The sequence below is a fragment of the Protopterus annectens genome, chromosome 11.part0 (genome assembly GCF_019279795.1).
Source record: "Protopterus annectens isolate FY-2018-M chromosome 11.part0, PAN1.0, whole genome shotgun sequence".
Lineage (NCBI taxonomy): Eukaryota > Metazoa > Chordata > Ceratodontiformes > Protopteridae > Protopterus > Protopterus annectens.
In genome coordinates, this window is record NC_056745.1 from 548,725,964 (window position 1) to 548,750,963 (window position 25,000).

At 36.9% G+C, this 25,000-nt stretch overlaps 1 protein-coding gene across 1 annotated transcript in view; it reads left to right on the forward strand.

The window, feature by feature from the left end:
* Positions 1-25,000, forward strand: part of GRIP1 (glutamate receptor interacting protein 1) — a 2,220,015-nt gene that overhangs the window by 713,035 nt on the left and 1,481,980 nt on the right. Inside the window, exon 5 of the mRNA XM_044088060.1 lies at positions 13,224-13,307. Coding sequence (XP_043943995.1) covers positions 13,224-13,307 — 84 coding nt within the window. The remainder of the gene's footprint in view (positions 1-13,223; positions 13,308-25,000) is intronic.

Sequence of the window (25,000 nt, forward strand, 5' to 3'; positions counted from 1 at the left end):
TATTTAACAGTTAACATGAGTATAATTATGAATGGTGACTTTAACTGTGTCATGAAGCAAAACATTAACATTTCAAGAGAAATAAAACATTAAAAGATCTTTTAAGGGTGGGTGAAATGAAAATGGGAAAGGATAGAATGTTCTCATATTGAAGGAATAATGTAAAGACAGAAACAAATAATGTAATGTTTTCAGATACATTGGAATAAATTAAGGGATGAACGGTTAAACCAGAATCATGAAACCACTTGTGCAAGAAAATAAGTAAATGAAAATATTAAGCAAGACAAATGTTTAACATGTATAAGTATATTAAATAGTGAATACAGTGGAGAAAACGTAATGAAGAAGCAAAGGTGCTATGTAGAAAGCATATAACAATGAGATCTGTGTGTGAGAACTAGACTAAGGTGATTAAATATAAAAGGAAAATTTAAAAAGGTGTATGTGAAAGTGCAAAAAAAATAATTTTTTAGGAAAATAAGAATAAATGTGGAAATGTAACAAAAATATGGAATTGACAGGTGAATATAATGATCATTATGTTAAAAGAGAAAGAGAATTATATTAGAAAATTAAAAAAGTACAGAATTTATTAAGGAGCCCCTTTCAGGTACAAAGAACTAAGGAAGGGGTGTTACCTTTTTGTAGGAAATAATGTTAAAAGTGAAAAAAATCATACTTGAAGGAATTATTACAGAAGAAGGGAAAATAGACAAACAACAGGAAAACTGGACAAGAATTATTAATTATTTTTGTAAATTTTATGGGAGAGAAGATCATTAGAAGTAGAAGAACAAGAGTTAAGTAAGGAAATAATGGAAAAAGTGGAATAAGCACATAAGATAGTTAATGAAAAGTCAGTGCTTGGCCAGATGGTATTAAAGTTTTTTTTAATATATTAATAAAGGTGATAAACAAATGGATGGAAATATATTAGAAGGAACAATAAAACTGAGTTTGAAAAAAGTAGAAAAAACTTAGTAAACTGGACACCGATTATATTCATTATTATTTTATTAATATTAAATAAATAACACAGACAAGACTGGAAAAAGTATTGGAAAATGAGTAGCTGGAAGGAATATATGAAAATATATATCAAATCCATATTTTTTGTTAAATTTCCTGCTTATGTTAATTAATGCAGTAGTGAATAATATAAAGGTACAAAAGGAAGTTGTAAGAATTATAAGATGTGATGTGGACAGTCATCATCAATCCTCTTTTTCCCATTTTTGTACATAGGGTTGGGATATCATGTCAACTGGAGCAATCTCTCTCAATTCATTGCCACTGTCTGATGTTCTTCGACAGTCATCCTTGACTGCTACAGGTCTTCTTACACACAAACCATAAAAACAAAAGAACTCTGGAATGGTGCTGTTATGTATCCAAAAATTTTAATAAAACTCTGCCATAAAAAACATACAAACTTCTGAGAGGTAAGCGCTTTCGGGTGTTAACCCTTCATCAGACAAAGGTAAAATGGTGCAGAGCTCAATTTAAATAAGAACACACCCAATGAACAATTAGTAAAATCAATTCAGTAGAAGACCCGCCTATTTTTTAAGGTGGGTTTAATAGGAACAACATCATTGAGCCCTGGATTCCTATGTGCCATAAACTCTAGGATCTTCCTTGACTCTATCTGTTCTGTGTAGTGTTTTATATCACCTCCTCTCTTGTTAAGCCTTACATTGACTATGGCCCTAAAAGTAAAACAATGTGTAGGATGTTCACTAACATGTCTGAACAAAGCATTATGTGTGTCCTTGTTTCTTATACTAGAAAGATGTTGCAATATTCTAACTTTGAACATATTATTTGTCTTGCCCACGTAAAAACATGGGCAAGACTTACAATTAGCCAGATACACTATATCCTTAGTCCTGCAAGTGGCTTTAGCTTTCAACATATGGGTCCTATTGGTAACAGGATGTATACAAGAAACATCTTGAGAAATATAAGGGCAGGCCTTGCATCTACCACAAGGCTTGCTGCCTACAGATAAAGCAGGGGTATAAGATAAACTAACATGTTCCCCACATAGAATGTCTTTTAGACTCTTATTCTTCCTATATCCAAATACTGAGTCGGCCCTACTATGGTGTTGATTCTATCATCACTAGTAAGAATGTTCCAGTTGTCCCTTATAATTCCAGTGATATCTTTTATATCACTACTATAAGTGAACATAACCTTAAATCTAGCATCCTGTTTCATTTCTCTTAAAGGTATAGCTAAGTCCCTAGCAGGCCTAGATAACCAGGGCTTATATTTATGACCCCTTTTATCTCTATGCTTCTCTATAACATCTTTGACCATGGTTTCATTATACCCCCTCTCTACAAAAGACCCTTCAAACTCTCCAATTCATTGTTGAAACAAATATCATCCGTGCAGTTCCTAGATAACCTGGCTAGCTGTCCTTGTACTATGTTGGGAAAAGTGTATCGTGGATGCATACTATCAAAAGTTAAAAATGTATTTTTCCAACACTCCTTCCTATACAGACTGGTGAAAAACCTTGTAAAGTCTGTCCTATTGTGACATCTAAGAAGTCTATCTCAGTATAGGATGTTACTTCTGTAAACTTAAAGAAATCTGTTGTGGAGTGTAGAAAATCAATAAATAATTTAAGGGAGATGGTATCACCCTTCCACAAAATAAAAACATCATCCACAAAGCGTTTATAAAAGCCAATATATGGCTTCCATTCTCTATTGTTAAAAATGTACAAATTCTCCCAATAGGCTAGTACCAGGTTAGCATAAGTATTCGCACAGGGTGTGCCCATGGCTGCACCCTGTGCTTGCCTATGTCTGTTCTAGACCCAAAAATACATTATTTTCCAAAACTAACCTAAGTATAGTTGTAACCTGTTTACTATGATGATCTAGGGCTCCATTTTCTCTCAACAATGTATCGATAGCCATTATGCCGTAATCATTGTGTATAACCGTGAAAAGGCTCTGTACGTCCAGTGTAACCATGAGATAATGTGAATCATGAGGGGCCCTAACTAACCCTCCAAGTGCCTTCAAAAAATCTCCTGTGTCTGTTAATATATTTTCCATTTTATTAACATATGGCCTAAGTGTGGTTTCTAACCATATAGAGGCATTTTCTGTGACCCATTTTCTACCTGATACTATGGGTCGTATCGGGGGGTCTGTCAAAGATTTATGTATTTTAGGCAGTCCTTTGAAGAGTGGTATAACAACCCCTTCCATTCTAAGAAAATTGTATAACTCTTCACTTATGACCATGTCATCCAAGAGTTCTTCCAAGGTCTTGTGGACTTTCTCTATCATATGTTTCACCATTAAAGGGTTCATTAATCTATAGGTGTGTGTGTCAGATAGTAACTGGCTTAATTTGTTGTGATATACCAATGTATCCATCACAACTATGGCCCCTCCTTTATCAGCCATCTTAATGGTAATATCTCTATTATCACATAAATTTTGGAGGGCTTGTCTCTGTAATGCAGTTAGATTATAATATTTCAGAGTACTACCATTATGAAAGTATGCCATAAGGTCCCTTTCACAGGCATTAATAAACAGTTGTAAAGATGGTGTCAATGGAGGAACAAACGTGCTAGGCTGTCTAAGTGTGGAACTACTATTAACAACATAGCCAAACATATTTCTAAGAGCCACTCCCCTGCAAAAAAGCATGAGATCCATGACTACATCTTGATAATTGCAAGTCCTGCTCGGGACAAATGACAAATCCTTGTTCAACACATATAACTCCTCAGCATTCAAAACATATGAGGACAAATTATATACAGGCAGAGACCCGCGCAAGAAGCGGAGAACATTAGAGTGACTACTTGTGGTAACTGCGACAATGATAACATTGTATATAATTTGTCCTCATATGTTTTGAATGCTGAGGAGTTATATAGACATCCTAGCACGTTTGCTATCTGACACACACACCTATAGATTAATAAAATGGAAAATATATTAACAGACACAGGAGATTTTTTGAAGGCACTTGGAGGGTTAGTTAGGGCCCCTCATGATTCACATTATCTCATGGTTACACTGGACGTACAGAGCCTTTTCACGGTTATACACAATGATTACGGCATAATGGCTATCGATACATTGTTGAGAGAAAATGGAGCCCTAGATCATCATATTAAACAGGTTACAACTATACTTAGGTTAGTTTTGGAAAATAATGTATTTTTGGGTCTAGAACAGACATATAGGCAAGCACAGGGTGTAGCCATGGGCACACCCTGTGCGAATACTTATGCTAACCTGGTACTAGCCAATTGGGAGAATTTGTACATTTTAACAATAGAGAATGGAAGCCATATATTGGCTTTTATAAACGCTTTGTGGATGATGTTTTTATTTTGTGGAAGGGTGATACCATCTCCTTAAATTATTTATTGATTTTCTACACTCCACAACAGATTTCTTTAAGTTTACAGAAGTAACATCCTATACTGAGATAGACTTCTTAGATGTCACAATAGACAGACTTTACAAGGTTTTCTACCAGTCTGTATAGGAAGGAGTGTTGGAAAATACATTTTAACTTTTGATAGTATGCATCCACGATACACTTTTCCCAACATAGTACAAGGACAGCTAGCCAGGTTATCTAGGAACTGCACGGATGATATTTGTTTCAACAATGAATTGGAGAGTTTGAAGGGTCTTTTGTAGAGAGGGGTATAATGAAACCATGGTCAAAGATGTTATAGAGAAGCATAGAGATAAAGGGGTCATAAATATAAGCCCTGGTTATCTAGGCCCGCTAGGGACTTAGCTATACCCTTAAGAGAAATGAAACAGGATGCTAGATTTAAGGTTATGTTCACTTATAGTAGTGATATAAAGATATCACTGGAATTATAAGGGACAACTGGAACATTCTTACTAGTGATGATAGAATCAACACCATAGTAGGGCCGACTCAGTATTTGGATATAGGAAGAATAAGAGTCTAAAAGACATTCTATGTGGGGAACATGTTAGTTTATCTTATACCCCTGCTTTATCTGTAGGCAGCAAGCCTTGTGGTAGATGCAAGGCCTGCCCTTATATTTCTCAAGATGTTTCTTTATACATCCTGTTACCAATAGGACCCATATGTTGAAAGCTAAAGCCACTTGCAGGACTAAGGATATAGTGTATCTGGCTAATTGTAAATCTTGCCCATGTTTTTACGTGGGCAAGATGAATAATATGTTCAAAGTTAGAATATTGCAACATCTTTCTAGTATAAGAAACAAGGACACACATAATGCTTTGTTCAGACATGTTAGTGAACATCCTACACATTGTTTTACTTTTAGGGCCATAGTCAATGTAAGGCTTAACAAGAGAGGAGGTGATATAAAACACTACACAGAACAGATAGAGTCAAGGAAGATCCTAGAGTTTATGGCACATAGGAATCCAGGGCTCAATGATGTTGTTCCTATTAAACCCACCTTAAAAAATAGGCGGGTCTTCTACTGAATTGATTTTACTAATTGTTCATTGGGTGTGTTCTTATTTAAATTGTGTTCTGCACCATTTTACCTTTGTCTGATGAAGGGTTAACACCCGAAAGCGCTTACCTCTCAGAAGTTTGTATGTTTTTTATGGCAGAGTTTTATTAAAATTTTTGGATACATAACAGCACCGTTCCAGAGTTCTTTTGTTTTTGTGGCTTCTCAATCGTTGTTCTCTGGTTGGGGTATCAGCACCAAGCATTTGTTTTTCGGATACACACAAACCATACATTTCTTTACTGGACATCTTTATTTTCTCTTGTCTTCCTGCTCAAGCCACCGTAATCTGTTCTTGTTGACCTTCTCTGCAATTGGAACTACTTGGGCTACTGGTCTGATGTCCTCATTTCTTTGTCTGTCCCACAGTGCGCATTCTACCACCCATTTCAGGCATTTCATCATGTGGTGTAGACAAGGCATATGATAAAAAGAGGAAATAATTATAGTATATTATGGAATCATATAATATAAAAAAGTAAATCATTTAATAAAGTCAGGATGTGGTATAGTAAATGTGATTATTAATGACTGGGAAAGGGGAATATTAGAATTCAAAAGAGGTTCAGACAAGGATGTCCCTTCAGTAATGTGGTTTTCACATTGATAATGAATGCAGTAGTATAGTATGTAAATAAGGGAATGAAGGAAGGAATATATAAATATGGAGTGGGAGCAAATATGCCATTAATAATGTAATACACAGATGATTGTAATTATTTCCAAAAATGATGGATAGTAGAATTTGCTAGGAAGATAGAAGAAAGTTTAAGATGGGTAGGTTGAGTATTAGTAGGTAAAAAGCAAAGGTTTTGGGAAGGCAGGATTTTATTTTAGTAAAAAATAAATAGAAGTATTAGGGATAACATTTAGAGAATATGAATGCATAACAATGCAACTGAAAAGTGTAATAGAAAAATATGTTATGGAAGTTGTTTAAGTTATGATTCAAGAAAAAAAGTATATTTAATAAATGCTACTATTTTAGGCAAATTGAGCTCCATCAAAGCAGTTGCAACATTTCTGGGAGATTTAGAAAAAGAGTTGATACAGATAGTGTTCAACACCATATCAGGGTTGAGGATAAATCCAGTAAAGAGAGGAATAGTGTATAACAGAGTAGAGAAAGGGGGACTGAATTTGAAAAATTCAGTTGTGTTTCAGCATCATTATGTATGCAGTGGGTTTTGAAAGGTAAGAGACATGAAAAGGACAATGCTGTAATAGTAAGGCTAGAATTAAAATATAAGAAAAGTTATGGGGAAAATTAAAAGTAGAAATATTGTAGAAGAAAGGCAATGGATAAAGGAGAAAATAGAAGATTGCTATAGAAATGATTAAGCAAAAATTATGTGATATGTATAAATCATACAAAAATATTATGTTAATCCATGGGAGACATTTGGCAGAGGTCTAAGCGAAGCAACTGAGAAAAGGAGAAGAATGTTTGCTGAATGGAAAGATGAACAAGACAATGGGCCATATTCAATAAAGCCTAACAGTAAGTGTACACTGTTCTGAGTGAACAGACAATGCAGACATGACCTTCTTCCTCCTAATTTTAGTTTTCCTACTGATATTCTTGCAGCTTTAAATATTGACAGGGATTCATAAAAGTTACCACAAAGTGTAGACTACATGTACACTTAGTGTAATCTTTCTGAGTGACTAGAAAGCACAAAAGATGTGACAATTTTATTGAATACATATTGTGTACACTTAGTGTACACTTTATTGAATCCGGCCCATTATGTGGAGGTTAATGATTAAAAATTGCCAGTAAAAGGTGAGATGATGTATAAAGTAATAGAACATAGGAAATGTTGAAAATGTAATAAGTTAGAAACAAAGGAAATGTGTTTTTTGAGTGCCTGAGAGTGATTAAATAATGGGAGAGTTTAAGAAAACAGTGTTTTATGAGACTGTTAAAAGGGACTAAAATGTAAAGCACTGCATATGTTGTTATAAACAAAATGAAATAATACAAGATAAAAATACAAATTATGTATGGCAATAGTATTCCTGGTTTGGCAAACAAGACCTAAAAAGTATTATTTAATAAAGTATGGGCTACAGCAGAGATTATTAGAAGCATAAAGTACTAGCTGTGGAAAAAAAGGGTAAAGGGATAAAATAAGTAGGGGTGCAGATCAGTGATATGTAGTTTATTTTTTATGCATGTTTTTAAGAATGTTCTTGCATTGTTTTGTAAATATTTGAGATATTAATTTTATGTATGAAATGATGATGGGATGACTTTAACAAAGAACCCCCTACTCTTTTCAATAAATGCTGTGGGATGTTTTATATCCACTTGAGCTACCAACAGTTCAGGCAGATGGACTTTGGTTTAATGTCTCATCTGAAGGAAGACTCTTCCAACTGAGAGTTTATTACAAAGTAATCACAACAGGAAATCTTACCCAACTAAATCATAAGGGATAAAAAAGATGTTTTATTAACTTTCTAATGTCCTGGATAAGAGTCTTTCATCTTAGGGCAAGATAATACTTTTCACCTATCAGTTATTCCCAGTCCCTCTCTTTTTCTGCTTTGTCCCTTCAGGAAATGTCTATAGGGTTATGTGTTTCCAATACCCATAAATCAGGAATACTTTTTCATATTGTTTTATCTTCTTGGTATGTGTACTGTGCAAAGATCTATGTGTCTGTGTACACTAATACAATAGCAATTTGTCCCATCTATTTTATTGCAAATGTCAAAAAATTCAAGCAGGCTTAAAATCTGAAGGAGTGTATTATGGCTAATCCACTATGGTCTTCTTGTCTATATAAGCCCTTAGACTTGAGTCAGAGAATTTCCATGGTGCCAAGTTCTAATTACACATTATGTGTACCACTTCTGATATCCTCTGAGTATAGGCATTACCTAGTAGAACATTCCTTGGCAACAACATTAAGTCTATCTAGTTGTTAAACTTAAGTACTGTTATCAAAAACACACACTGTAATGTTTGATAACCCTTTTCACTCATGACCTGAGTACTGGTTTACAGTACAAAACATTACAATCAGCATTATTTCCATTGCATATCATATGTTGTATTAAATAGCTGATGTCATATGATGGCAGTAACAAGAGACACAAACATGTACAGAAAATATGCAGAGGTACTGCTTGTTAATAAATACTTTAGAGTAGAAAAACATAATATGCAATGGACCTGCTTTGTCTGAACAATCTTAGGCAGCTGTCATCCAGAGAGATTAGAGAACTGCAATCTAAAATATGTACACAATATAAATTGTAATGCTTTTTGTACACCCGCGCACGCATGTATGTGTTTGTGTGTATATATTTATATATATATATATATATATATATATATATATTTATTGGAGAGGTGATTCTATAGTATAGGTCATTATCTTGAGAAGGCCTTTTTGCCCATTGTAGTTTTGAGTTTTGGTTGGGGTAGAATGGAGAAGTAATTCTGTGTGTTTCTTAAAGAATAACTTTGTTCCTGTTTCTTAAGAATAACTGTTCCCTGATAGAATTATTTTTAGTGTGTGTGTGTGTGTGTGTGTGTGTGTGTGTGTGTGTGTGTGTGTGTGTGTGTGTGTGTGTGTGTATTGGTAGCCTAGTTGAAGAATTTTAAGTTTTAATGTGCTGAGGAGAATAGCTCTGTTTGGATGTAACCAACTAGATTGATTTAAGAGGTTGCAATTGTGCATGCTTATGTCAGCTAATAACTAAATTTGCAAATTTTGTTTTCTGCTTTTTGCAGTTTGTATATTTTTCAAGATGAATTTAGGCTTAGCAGTGGTAGACCATATTCTAGTTTTGGTAGTAAGATATTTGTCATTGTGCTGGATGACAGTTGGAAATTCTATTGCAAAGTTTTAGCTGAGAAATATTTATAGTAATGCTGCCAGTGTGAATGAAGTGGGATCTGGAGTGATGCCAAGGTATCTTAGTTGTACTACGTTAGGAATTAGAATACTTTTAGATTGCTTAATGGTTAAATGTGGCAAGTGGTGATATTTTGAAAAATACAAAAAATAACAGTTGCCTTCTTTAGATTTAACAGGAGTTTGTTATTAGTAGTAAATCAGATAATTTTGAGAAAGCTGATTAGAGTTTAGTTTCGAGACTGTCATGAGTTTTACTAATGTTCGTAAGTGCTTACTAGGATATTGATCTGTGAGGATCTTTAGCCATGCATTTCCATGGAGGTTTTTGCCTTTGTAATATTGTAAGTACAAATAACCGGAAGAAGAGCAGGACATTTATATGTTACCCCTATCCATGAGGGACAAGGGTGCTAAACCAAGGGGGAATTTGTAGTTAAACATACATTCATCCATATTTCATTTGAATATTGTAATAAGTATTTTGTTTATGTGGAGAAGAAAATCATTCCAACAAAGTGATATTCTCTGTGATCCATATCTTTCCCTCCAACATATTCTTTTAATGTTGTAAAACAGATTTAGATCTCTTGACTGAGTGTATGCCACCAGTGGACTTTCAACTGTACTGAAGATTTAACAGGATAGGGTCTGTTGAGGTACTGCCCATGAGGTAGAGATGATCTCTTAGTAACCTCTTTGACACTGAGGAGAGGTACAAAGCTTTGTGACACTCTGTATAGATTTTATGATTTAGGCCCATGATTTTCTTAGTGAGAAAACACTGTGGGAATTCAAGTTGTGCAAAATGTTTGGGCAGGTACTCATCGAAGGAAGCATATACTTATGTTTGGCCTGGTAAGTGTAGATTACAGTAGAATGATCACATTATTCATATGTCATGTGCATAGATTACTTGGTTAAGGTTAGGTAAGTCTGAGGCAGTGGCACTGAAGACCAGAGAGAGAACAGCGATGAGCCTAGCATTGAGCCTTGACCTACTTCAATAATAAGTAAACTGTCCAAGGAAGTGTTATTAACATAAACTTGAAAGTTTTTTTGCCCTTCAGATAGTTTGTAAACCATATTAATATGTTATCTCCAAAGTTTAGCTTATACAGATTTTTGTAATAGGAGATTATGATCTACTGTCTTGAAGGCTTTTGTAATGTCAGTAAGGTACCTGCTGACATTAGCTCTTCATTCATATTAGGTCAGATCATATCTGTGGCAGTAATTTTCCTAAATGAATTCCTGAAATCATACTGCTGATTGCATAGTAGGCCATACTTATTTATATGTTTTAATATTTGATTCTACATGTTTTTCAAAGATTTTTGTGGACACAGATAAGATATGGATTTAAAATCTTTGAGTTCAGAGGGGGAAGAAATGTTTGGGAGAGTGTTTACAAATGCATCCTTGAATAAGCCAGGAACTAAAACATGGGTTGGTGATTTTGCCATTTTCTCAGCAGCAAGTTTAAGGAAGGGGGGATGTTATAATCAGAATTTGTCATCTTTACAAGTAAATTGTAGGAGTAGAGATTTGGTTGCTGCATAAAAGGCTAAAAGAAACATTTGTGAAAAGATTTTGCCGATGTCTGGTTGTAACTTGCTTTGGGAAGTTTGGAAGGTGTTTATATCTGTTATAGTTGGTAAGGGAGTGGTTTTACTAAGATACCTTCTAACTGATTCAATCCCATACTCACTTGATAACACCATGAATAAAGAAGCCTAAACTAACAAATGTAAATGGTTGGTGTATATTTTGTCATTGCCAGTTATATAATCTAAGAAGTCACTACTAGTTTAAGTAACTTGCATCAGTTTGTACTTCTGTAAACTTTTTTCCCTAAATATATTGAGGATGGTTCAGTTATCCAGCCATGTCCTGAAACACTTGGCCTCATCAGAGGTCACATTGTATCTCTATGCATTTTTGGTAGCCATAGCATATTGAGATTCTTGGGTGAGGTGTATGGAAATAATTAATTGTGTCTAATGTTATATTTTGGTTAAGATGCATATATTATTCCACAGTGTTAAATTGAGTAATAAACCTATTCATTGTATGCATATCTAGCTGTAAATAAATAATTTTATCATTCAATAATGTTGACCAAATGATGATAATCATTTCTCTTCATCATGGCAACTCCTCTCCCTTTATATGCATTCTTTATAGCAATATTCTCATTGTAATACAATTATTTTAAAGCTTCATATTCATTCATTTCCATTATTTTGAAATAAAGTTTCTTCATCTCTTCAGGTTTGTATTTCTCAGTTTTGGAAATGAATATGCCATATTTGACTTTTGTATTCCCCAGCAGTATATTAAAACGGTCTTCTATGCCTCAGTTTTTAAAGGCTGTATATTCTGCTCTTCGTCTCCTAGTGTCGTGTTTGGATTCTGGAAGATTCCCTTTGGAGCAAATAAGTTTGTATCATGTGCCCTTATTCCCATTGTTATTCACAAGAACAACAGTTGTGTACTCTTTTTTAGCTTCTGATGTAAGTTATGCATAGTCTTGGCATCCTTCTCTATACTTCCTCTATTCTGTTTGTGTTCTTACAAAGATGGTGACTTGAAACACGTACACTGATCAGAATAGGGTCTTACAAGCTCTGTAGTGACAGTTATCTTCTTCCTTTCTACTGCTAATATATCTTTCCAATCATCCCAGTACTTCCCACCATTCCTTCCTGCTTTTTTCACTTTGCTTGCATCCTTTAAATCAACTACTATGACTCCCTCAGGTTTCTTTCCATTTGCAATGGCTTTGTGTCCTCTGTGTCCTGCTTTCCTGAGATCCTTTTTCCCACTTGCATTGCTTTACATTTTTGCATGTTACAGTAGTGTGTTTAACACATGCTAATCTTCCAACATCTGCCAATAATGTTATAGAGTTACACAGTATGACAGGTTACTTTATGATTTTCTTGATCCATGTCATTTTTACCAGTGCCCTGATACATATTTTTATTTTTATTTTTAATTTAATTAATATATGTTTTTATCAGCATAGAGCAATGATTGTAGCATGACCAACTACAGGCTCTTACATTCAAAACATCCAAAACAATTAACAACAGAATTATTTCAAGTTAATAGGCAACCAAAAAGGCAGAAAAACAGTGTGCACATAAATAGAGATACTGTGGGTAACCATATGAAATGCCGAGACCAGCTGGAGCAATTCCAAAAACATGGAGAGTGAGTGGCCAAAAAATGACTTAGATATATTAAGTCAGAGATGGCCATTTCTCAGAATATTTCCTTTGCTCCAACGTATGGCAGTCTTGGCATTTGTATGTGTTAGATTGGAGGGTGGGGGAGGGCTTTCCTCCTAAAAAGAAGTCTGAAGGAGAAAAGAGATTTTCGAGATTCACTGTTCTGCATTGCCAATACTGTGTACATAATTACATACATAATGCAGAATTGTACAGGTTACAATGAAGAATTGAGGTAGCAAAGATGTTAACATGGAAGGAATTACCCACAAGCTAAACAACAGTTACTACAAAACAGCAGCAAAAAGAATTTACCCATGAAGATATCAGTGCCTTCACAGCATATAAGAATTAGTATAGAAACTAAGACATTTTAGTATATGTGACTCACATTTGATGACTACCCTGAATCAAACCGGATTATGCATGCCATACTGAGTTTCAACACAGCATTTTATGCAGCCTGTTACTCTTGTTAATTATTAATGTGCACTTTACTTCAGTATTGTTCACAGATGTATATTTAATGCACCATTTTACATAATTAGCTATTTTATTTGTAAATGCATATTCTTCTTTATCCTTCAGCTGTACAGCGCTCTGGTATCATATCTAAAACAGTGGAAGTAACTTTACAAAAAGAAGGAAACACCTTTGGATTTGTAATAAGAGGTATGTTGTTTCTAACTAACAGTTAAACAAATTTAAGTTATGTAATTTGTATTGAGAATTGTGATTAAAGGTACAGAACTGCATTTATGCTTTTTAAATTGGACAGGCTTAACTGCTGTGAATGAGTAACTCATGCTGTCGGACTTGTGCTGCTCTTTGTAAGCTATGTAGTTCCTGCATTCTGAAAACATGATTTTTAAATTTATATTTATGGATGTATGTATAAAGTGAAAAATAAAACACAAAGTTTGTTTGCACGCAAACAGTTTTCCAGAGCACCAAGATTCATGAGGCCAACAACAGAATATATTTTTTTTAAGTTTTAAATTGTAAAAAAGAAAAGAAAAGAAAAAAAACTGCCACACAAATCAACATTAAGATTTAACTTTAACTTTAATTAAGATTTAACTTATCAAACAGACCGTCATAGCTGCAGGGTCTGGTTTTATTATCTACTGACATTTGATTACATGGACAGTCCAACTGTTTTCACTGTGTGATACCTTAAACCTCCTGTAAGAGAGGCTCATGGAATTTATGCCAATAACCCCCATCAAGTGCTTCAGCTGTGTGGCTTCTGAATGTCTTTACCTTTTACTATTTCTCTTTAACTCTTTGTGGATACCTTCAGGCCAAAAAAGCCAAACCCCACTAGCTGTGGATATGCATGTTTCAGCCTTGTTATGACCTCATTAGCGCAGCGTAAGTGGACTATTTGACAATACTTCAGAAACACACGTTAGTTACACCCAGCTAGTGCCCATTACCTTTAAGTTGTCTGCAAAATATCCCAGCTAACAACCAAAACCAAAAAGTAAAAATGTCATACAGACAAACCAGTTAGTAAAAACTACAAGAAAAACCTAGGTTTTTACTGTGTGATACCTTAAACCCTCCTATACACAGAGAGGCCCATGGGATTCATGCAGATGACCACTTAAGGACATCAAGTGTTCCAGCTATATGGCCTCTGAATGTGCATGACTTTTTATTTTTACACATTCAGGCCAATAAATCCAAACCCCACTAACTGTGGACATGCATGTTTTGGCCTTCTTATGACCTCATAAGCACAGCATAAGTGGACTGTATGGCTATGCTTCATAGATACAGGGTCTTTATACCCATCTAATATCAATTACCATTAAGGTGTCTGCAAAATATCCTAACAACCAAAACTTAAAAAGGTCACACAGACAAACCTGTTAGAACTGCAAGAAGAATCTTGCTTGGAAGCATTGTGAAACATCATTTCAGTGGCCCAGTCACCACACAGGTAAGGAATGCCTTTAGTCGAAATTTGGATGGTCAGTAAATGAGATACTATGATTTGTTTCATTTGAAACTAGGAATATGTGTAATATTAACATTTGTAGTAATAACTTGACCTACGGTGAACTTATGTGGTACTTTGTGATATCAAATGAATCCTTTCATAATGCTAAGAAATGTCTCACAGCTACCTGGTGTTTATCTTCTGCCTCTTTGTGTATATTTTTACTTGCTTCAAAATAATGATATTTATGCATATTTGTTATGTTACATGCTATGTAAACATCTCAGGCAGTGCCCATTTAGTAGCATTATGGAACATCGTATTGCAGGACAAGTCATAACACTGATCAAGAATGTCTGATGAACCAAATGGAGTGGTCAGTTAGTGAGGAAGTTTTTTTTTTGCCAAATTATAACCAAGTTCCATTATACTGTTTATGTTAGTAACTTGAACTTGAAAAAGTTTACATATAGCTTCATGGTATCAAATGAAAGCCCACTTAATGGTTGAAATTTTCTCATGTCTACCTGCCACCACTTTCTGCTTAGCAATACAATATGCACATATGCATAAATATTTTCTGTTAATATCTCCACATGCCAAATCAGTGTACAGACTAGGAATGCCTCCTGACCCAAATAGGGTACTTAGTGCCTGAAAAAAAATCTAACTTATTTTCCTGCAATATTATGAAAGTATGTTATATGTTAATAGTTTTTTTAGCAGCTTAAACCAGAACTCTGTGGCATCAAATGAAAACACAGAATGCTGGGAAACCATGCACCAATATGTGGTATGTAACAATGAATACTCTGCAAATATTTACTATTTGTCCATTAAATATGCAAATATCGCTACATATATTTATGTAAATATCTCAAAAATGAATTGTAACAAGCATGCACCAGCAAAACTGTTTTGCAGCAAAATAAAGATCACATCTGCATATGCAAAAATCATGCTGATAATTTGGGTCTTTTCAATGATTACAGAGATATTAACATTGGTATAATTAGAGTAAACTTTATTTTTTCTATAATTTATTTCTTATTATAAAAATCACCTTTATGAGCTTTAGGGATAAGAAACTAAGAGTCATGCTACTCAACGCCAGAAGTCTAAACCTCAAGATGCACGCACTTGAAACTCTCCTTAGCATGGAGAACATCGATATCTGTGCAGTAACAGAAACCTGGTTCAAGGCTCCCGAGAGCACCCCAGCACTACCAGGTTATACCTCATACCTTGCTTTTCGGCCCCAAAACTTGGACCGAACCACAAAAGGAGGGGGAGTATCAATATTTGTCAAAGATACCCACACCTCCAGGTTGGTGGCACAGCACGGAGCATCAGAGACTATCCATGTGCAACTAACAGTGGGTAAAACTGCCTTCCAGTTTATAGCCTGCTACAGACCACCCTCCCAAACCCAGGAACCCCACTGGGCCTTCCTGAGAACACTGGAAAATATGAAGGTCTCCAAACACCATTATATTGGGCGACTTCAACTACCCAAACATAGACTGGGAGCATTACTCTAGCTCCAACACCCTAGCCCAAAGGTTCCTAGAATTTATAAACTCAAATGCTATGGAACAACTTGTTACCACTCCCACAAGAGGGGAAAACATACTGGACCTGATCAACACCAACATGGGGACTCTATGCTCCAGACCAGAAGTGTATCCCTCACTGGTAAGATCAGACCATAAACTAATCTCACTGGATATTCACATCCTGACCCCACCCCCTGCCCAGAAAAACCACAGTGAAAAACTTCTCTAAAGCAAATTTCACACTCCTTAAAACCGAGGTGGAATCCTTCAAAGCCCCCGGGCCTGTGGAAAATATGGCCCAGACCGCAGAATCCTTTATAAACGCATTCTATGAACACCTTCAAGAATGCATGGATCATGCAATCCCAAATAAAACCAAGACCCATTCCTCCAAAGGCAGACGTCCTGTCTGGTGGACCCCAGCCATAAACAAACTATACAAAAGAAGGAGGAAGCTACCACATGATAGAGCAAAATCCCAAAAAGGGAAGGCATCTCTGATCAGTATGAGCAAAAAACTACGGGCACTCATAAAATCGTCTAAGGCCAGCTTCGAGAGAAAAATTGCACAGGACACTAAGGATAATCACAAGGTTTTCTTTAGTTATGTTAGGAACCTGGGTGGGAATTCCCAGATATGCTCAGAATTAGTCCAAAATGACAAAAAATACACTTAACCCACAGACATTGCCAACATCCTAGCTGACAGGTTCAGCGCAAACTTCTCCCACCCTCCCCACCAAAAGGGCAAATATCTATCCCAGCAGAGTGCTGCCCCCCTGACATCTCAGATGCTCAGGTAAGAGCCGCCCTCTCCAAAGCAAAAAACACAGCATCAATGGGACCAGACGGTGTCCCGGGCTGCGTCCTATAGGAACTCCAAGAAGAGCTAAACCCAAACATAAAACTACTGTTCAATCTCAGCCTTACTACAGGATATGTACCCAAAGAGTGGCATACAGCAACAGTGGTCCCTCTCCGCAAAGGTGGTGCCTTAACAGATCCTGGAAACTATCGCCTCATAAGCCTGACTAGCTTGGTCTGCAAAGCTATGGAAAGGATCATCATGGACCTCATAAATAAAGATATTGGGGACCTACAGACATTGGATCCTACCCGGTTTGGCTTTGTTAAGGGCAGATCCTTCCTCTTAACCTTGGTCAATTTCTTTGAAACAGTCACCAAGGCCATTGACGAGGGGAAGGTGGTCCACACAGCCTACCTGGACCTTACAAAAGCCTTTGATACAATACCCCACTCGGGCATTATAGATAAGCTCACCAGCTTAAATATAAACCCCTATGTCACTAGATGGGTTGCAAACTGGCTCAAGGACAGAACCCACATGGTTAGAATTGCTGGAGCCATGTCAGACTCAAAACCAGTTACAAGTGGCGTCCTACAAGGCTCAGTCCTGGGACTTCTCTTGTTCAGTATATATTTCTCAGAGGTACAGGCCAACATGGAAGGACTGTGGCTGACCAAGTTCGCAGATGACTGCAAACTGGGCGCCATAATTGACTCTCCAGCCAACACAAGCATCCTCCAAAAGGGCCTCATAGAAACAGACAACTGGTGCCAGAGCCATGGCCTCAAGCTAAACGCCAAAAAGTGTATAGTCATCTCCTTTGGCAAAAACAAAGTGCCCACAAATTACCACATAGGTGGTAATCCATTAAGTACAGAAGAAGTAATTAGGGAGCTGGGGACCCAAGTTGATAGCAATCTCTCATTTGACAACCACGTGGCCAAAGTGGTTAGAAAAACATTTTATATAGCCCACCTAATCATGAAAGGATTCACATCTAGATCAGGGGAGGTCATCATGCCTCTTTACTTATCCCTCATCAGGCCCATAATTGAGTACAATGCCCCTTTTGGGATGTACCTTACTGGACACCTGCAGCAACTGGAAAGACCCCAAAAGTACCACACCAAGAGGATCAAAGGGCTCAAACAGATGCCATATGCTGCCTGGTTAAAGAAACTCCAGCTCTACTCAGTGGCATACCGCCTGCTCAGAGGCGATCTGTGCCTGACGTATAAAGCCATGTCCAACCCGGAATTAATGGACATGCTGCACCTCAGAAAATCCAAATCCCATCGAGCTACACGCTCAAGAGACTTGAACCTCAGCACTGAAATAAATAGGACATGCTGGAGGGACAGATTCATAACCTAGAGGCTCCCTTCACTCTGGAATAGAATCCCAGTCCAGGTTAGGCAGAGTCCCTCATTGACTCTCTTCAAGAGGAATCTTGATGAGTGGATGGGAGATCGTAGGTTTACCCCGGGTATCACTTCTGTGTCACTGTTAGACAGAGGCACAGTATACTAACCTCGAAAAAGGGCATAGCAAAATTAATTTAAAATGGGTGGCGAAAGCCAAACACACTCTAGCTAGGCTTGTAAATACCCTAGGGCAGATAGCCTAGTATGAACCTATGAACCTATGTCTGGTTGACAAATTAATATCATCACTGAGAAGCAGAGTGTGTGTTGAAACTCCACTTGTATGTCTATACTTTCTTTGTAACTTTTACATTTCTAAAGTTATGTGTATTTTTCACAGGCAGAATTCAAAACTGTATTTTTAGTAATGTAGTTCAGGCAAAAGCCTTATAGCAAAGAGCTTATGCAAATGTCAGGAGGTGTGAAATTCAACTGAAGCTAGCTATTACTGAATTAAACTGAATATGTCAGAAATATTGCAGTTTATTATTATCTAGCAGGCATTCTGACCTTAAACTAAACCTGCTGACAATTGGCTTTATATCTGTAACAGTGTGAGATTTCTTTATCAAATATTGTTTCTCAGCAAAAGAATGAATGCGGTTTCACATTTTTCTAAGAGTTTTTTTTCTCTTGCAATAATGTTTAAAAGAATAGAAAATATAACTTTTTTCAGTGTAAATATGCTTAGTTGTCAGTTCAGTAAAGATGGGATTAAGAGACTGGCTGTGTTTGTTAGACAAAACATATTATGGGGCAGATTCCAAAGCAGTTGCATTCAGTGTAACTCTGCCCTGATTCTGAAAGACTTGCTGTCTGACTGGCTTTCGTGCAAGGCCTGTTTATAAACAGGCTTCCTACCGGGGCCAGATTCCGAAGCACCTGCTTTCAGCCTGCTCAGATTATCAGTGGTCACTTACACTGAGAGCAAGTTTTTTTTGAATTTGGGCCCATTGTGTATATGAGTTAGAAGAGAGAAAAGAGCATTCTAAATAGCCATGCAGGCGTATTGGTGGTCCCAACCAAAATAGTGCTCTGTCTCAGAAAAACAGCTCGACATCTACATTTTTAGAACATTTCTCAGTAAAACATGTTTAGGCAGTCATCTGTAGATAGCACCCAGCTTGTGATTTTAGGTATTGTGTGTATTTTGTGGTTTTGTTTATTTATTTTCAGCCATTACCTAGTTTTAGTAACAGTAACAAAAACAAGTATCTATTATTCAGTTATTTATTTATTGACATTTGTTTACTGATAAAGTCTGACATATACATATACATATGTATATACACACACACACACATATATATATATATATATATATATATATATATATATATATACATACACATATATATAGCTATACTGGGCGGCACAGTGGTGCAGCGATTGCATTGTTGCCTCACAGCAAGAGGTTCTCCAGTTTGATTCATATTATATATACACATATATTCACATTAAACATTCATTCATTCCCACAATATGGATTTTATATTATAATTTTAGACTGAGAGATTAAGTTAAAGTTATTATTTATTTTTTAATATAGATAAACAGATAAAAGGAAACATTGAGGTCATTGTGCAAAAGGTTAAAAACGAGCTTTAATAAAAAACATTCAGATAAGCGCATTTAGTACATGCCTTCATCAGATCTACTAAAATAGACGTGTCCAACCTGTGGCCCTCAGAGCTCTTCCATGCAGCCCTCAATCTCTAACTGCAACATCGATGTACGCATGCCCCAAAACAATTTTTATGTTTTGTGTTTTTCGCTCCCGTGACCTGTAATGCTAATGTCGGTGTGCACATGCGCCAAAGCACTCTTCTAGTTTTGTTTTTGAACCAAAAAAGGGTCAATGTGTTTACGCCATTATTTTGCGCCGAACAATCAGTGTGTTTGTTCTCGCTGAAGAGGGACTCTTGTGTGGATTTGCCGCTGTTGCCTTTGAAAGGGACAGCAATTACCTGTATTAATAGGTAAGTACGGAGTGAGTGAGTGCATGCATGAAAGCAGAATTGTGTGCGTGAAAGTAGAAGAGTGTGTGTGTATGTGTGTATATATGTGCATGACAGAGAGAGACGCATGCACAAAGAGGCTAACAATGATCAGTCTACCTACTGAACACAAACAAGTTAGCTCACAAATATGTCATACATTAAGAGTACACTTTCATTAAATTGCGACTTTCCTGACAGGGAGAGTGTTGTATTGAACATGAACTCATACCTCTTAACTGTATGGATTTTCAAATAATGTCTGGATTTTTGCCTCATCTTCCAATTTGTGTCTTTTGCTTAGGAAATAAAAGTAGTCATCCAAAGTAATGCAGTTCCAGGGAGTAAGAATAAGACGGCAGCCTAGGGTTAATGGGTCAGTAGTGGACTGACTTTGTGGGACTGTAGCATATAAAGTTGTATTGTTTTTTCAGACAAACAAAAAAGCACCTAGTACTGTTTTTTCATTGGTGGGTTCTAAGCAGTGGTAGATTGGACAACAGAAAGCATAGCTTTGGCGGATCATCAATACTGGCAAATCAAGTGGGCACAATGTCATTTTTTAAATGTTGAGGATTTTAGTGTGTATGTGTGTGCTTATGTGTTGGGAGTGCTGCAACAGTAGATGATTATTAAAGACAGAGACATACGGACTGTGGAGAATATCTTTCTTTGTTTCAAAACCTAATACTTGGGTACGCATGCCAGAAGTAGATTTTTTAAGACATAGCTTCTTGCCATTTACAGTGGATGGATATTTACATTTAATGGACAATGTATTAGCGTGGGCCTGTGGGGTTCTGAAGGATGCCAAGTCTACCACTGCCAATGTCTTGTAAAGTGACCTGGAAATGGATATTGGGATGTTACTGAAAATATAGTAAGTGGGCTTAGAAATATAGTTTATTTAAACAAAGTGAACTTTCAATTTACAGGCCATAATTTAATTTATTTCAGGTAGTCCAGATACTGGTAGATTGTATATCATTAGACTTAAGTAGGGAGAGCTGTCATTTTGGGGAAACAAGCAGCCCTAGTTTCAGTGAAAGCTCTGTGGTTGCTTGCAGGTAGGAAGTTGCAGGATGTTGATGCAATGTGTTTTATTATTTTTAATGCATTTGTCATTTCAAAGCATGGTTTTCTTTGATGCAAAAGAAGGCAGGACTGAATGAGCCATATAATGTTTAACTGATAATAATGGGATAGAAAGATTATAAGTGATGTATAATGTTTGCAGCTACAGTTGTTTCAATGGTGTCTACTATTTTTGGGCCTGTGTCCCACTTTTATTTTTCGCTTTGTCCAGATTTATTGCTCTAAGGTTGAGAGGTATAGTTCCATACTAAATCAGAAGTTGTATTTACCTTGGAAGACTTATCGGCATAATTATGAAAAACAGAGCCTTTTTAATATCTCTGCTTATTTCCAATATAAACTGCCATGTAACCTTGCAAATAACTTTCTTATTAAGCTACTTTACTTCTTCTAGAATTGACAGGTATGATTCATCTGTTCGGACATAAGCATAGAGTGCTAATGTGACTTTGATTTCTTGCAGCAGTCTGCGGTTTACATAATCACAATAACTTTTCTGTGTTTCTGGGTGTGTAATCAATTTAACAGTTTTAAAGATGTTTTCCAAAAATAAATAAATATCATCATCATCATCATCTTTTGGCTTTTCCCGTTAGGGGTCGCCACAGCGGATCATCTCTTTCCATTTCTTCCTATCCTCTGCATCTTCCTCTGTCACACCAACCGCCTGCATGTCCTCTCTCACTTCGTCCATAAACCTTATCTTAGGCCTTCCTCTTTTCCTCTTACCTGGCAGCTCCATCCTTAGCATCTTTTTTCCCAATATACCCATCATCCCTCCTCAGCACATGTCCAAACCAACGCAATCTCGTCTCTCTTGCTTTGTCTCCAAACTGTCCAACATGAGCTGACCCCTCTAATATACTGATTCCTAATCCTATCCATCCTAGTCACACCGAGTGCAAATCCTAACATCTTTAACTTTGCCACATCCAGCTCTGACTCCTAACTTTTTGTCAATGCCACTGTCTCCAACCCATATAACATTGCTGGTCTCACTACCCTCTTGTAGACCTTCCCTTTCACTCTTACTGGTACCCGTCTGTCACAAATCACTCCTGACACTCTTCTCCACCCATTCCACCCTGCCTGTACTCTTCTTCTTCACCTCTCTTCCACATTCACCATTACTCTGAACTGTTGATCCCAAGTACTTAAACTCGTCCACCTTTACCAACTCTACTCCCTGCATCCTCACCATTCCTCTACCCTCTCTCTCATTTACACACATATATTCTGTCTTAGCCCTGCTGACCTTCATTCCTCTGCTCTCTAGTGCATATCTCCACCTCTCCAGAGTCTCCTCAACCTGATTCCTACTCTCACTACAGATCACAATGTCATCTGCAAACATCATAGTCCATGGGGCCTCCTGTTAGATCTCATCTGTCAACCTGTCCATCACCACTGCAAATAAGAAAGGACTCAGAGCTGATTCTTCATGTAATCCCTCCTCCACCTTAAATGGATCTGTCACTCCCACTGCAGTGCTTACCACTGTCACACTACCCTCGTACATATCCTGTACTACTCTTACATACTTCTCTGCCACTCCCGACTTCCTCATACAATACCACAACTCTTCTCTAGGCACCCTGTCATATGCTTTCTCCAAGTCTACAAAGACACAATGCAACTCCTTCTGACCTTCTTTGTATTTCTCCAACAATACTCTCAGAGCAAATATTGCATCTGTAGTGCCCTTTCCTGGCATGAAACCATACTGCTGATCACTAATCATCACCTCCCTTCTTAACCTAGCTTCTACTACTCTTTCCCATAACTTCAAGCTGTGACTGATCAGTTTTATCCCTCTGTAGTTACTACAGCTCTGCACATCACCCTTATTCTTAAAGATAGGTACCAAAACACTTTTTCTCCACTCCTCAGGCATCCTCTGACTTTCCAAAATTTCATTAAACAATCTAGTTACAAATTTCACTGCCATTTCTCCTAAGCACCTCCATGCTTCCATTGGGATGTCATCTGGGCCAACAGCCTTTCCATTCTTCATCCTCTTCATAGCTGTCCTTACTTCCTCCTTGCTAATCTGTTTCACTTCCTGATTCACTATCCCCACATCATCCACTCTTCTCTCTCTCTCATTCTCTTCATTCATCAGTCTCTCAAAATACTTTTTCCATCTACTCAACACACTCTCCTCTCTTGTGAGTACCTTTCCCTCACTATCCTTTATCACCCTTACTTGCTGCACATCTTTCCCAGCTCTGTCCCTCTGTCCAGCCAATCGGTACAGGTCCTTTTCTCCCTCTTTAGTGTCCAATCTCTCATACAACTCTCCATACGCCTTATCCTTAGCTTTCGCCACCTCTCTCTTTGCCATGCGGCTCATCTCCTTATACTCATGTCTACTTTATTCATCTCTTTGACAATCCCACTTCTTCTTCACCAGCCTCTTCCTCTGTATACTCTCCTGTACTTCCTCATTCCACCACCAGGTCTCCTTGTCCTCCTTCCTCTGTCCAGATGTCACACCAAGCACCTTCCTAGCAGTCTCCCTTACTAGTTCTGCTGTAGTTACCCAGCTGTTCGGTAACTCTCTACTGCCTCCCAGTGCCTGTCTTAACTCTTCCCTAAAATAAATAAATATATAATAAATAAATAATCCTCTCTACACTTTGAGCTATTGACAAAGTCTGGGAATTTGTTTTTTTCAAAAGCAAAGGTCAGCATTACAGCTCAGTAAACTGTCAGTCTGTGAGTAACTTCTGCACAAATTAAAATGTCTGAATGTTAAATGGCTTTAGATTGGAGGGAAGTTTATTTTTATTTATTTTATTTTATTTTACATTTGTTTACCGAGAAAGTCGACTGGGCACAGGTCCATTTTCAGTGGAGGCCCAGGGAGAAAAGCTCCAAAAATAACACAAAACAATATAATACAATACATGAGAAAGAGAGACAGCAAATTATGGATGTAGTACTCATACAATATGGCAGAGATTACATCTCGTAACAGTGAGAATCACTGAGGTACAGAATAAGATTAAAAAAATTTTTTTTAACAGTTATAATTACAGCAAGGCAAATATCAATGAAAGTTTTTAGGAGAAAGCTGTTTGTACATAGCTGAAGCTCTGAAACAATCTTTTGGTATGGATTAACCTGGGGATTGACACAAGTTATATGTTTACACCAGTATGTAGCATTATAGTTTATGGTTTTCTTATTGATTTACTTTTTACCGAGCAGTTGTTTGTTGATTTATTGATGGTCCTTTTGGTGGTGGGAAATTACATGGATGAATCCATCTCTATTATGATTTTTTTTTTCAGATATTTTGACTTCCAGACAATTTCATTCAGTGAGTGAGTGTCATGTGATTACTGAGGTTGCCTATTTTACAAGTAGGGGCTTTTGTGTGTGTGTGTGTGTGTGTGTGTGTGTGTGTGTGTGTGTGTGTGTGTGTGTGTGTGTGTGTGTGTATGTGTGTGTAAGAGAGAGAGATTTAATATGTATACTGAATATAATTTTTTAAATGGAATTCTTAGTTAAACATGCCCCTCTTCTTGGGCA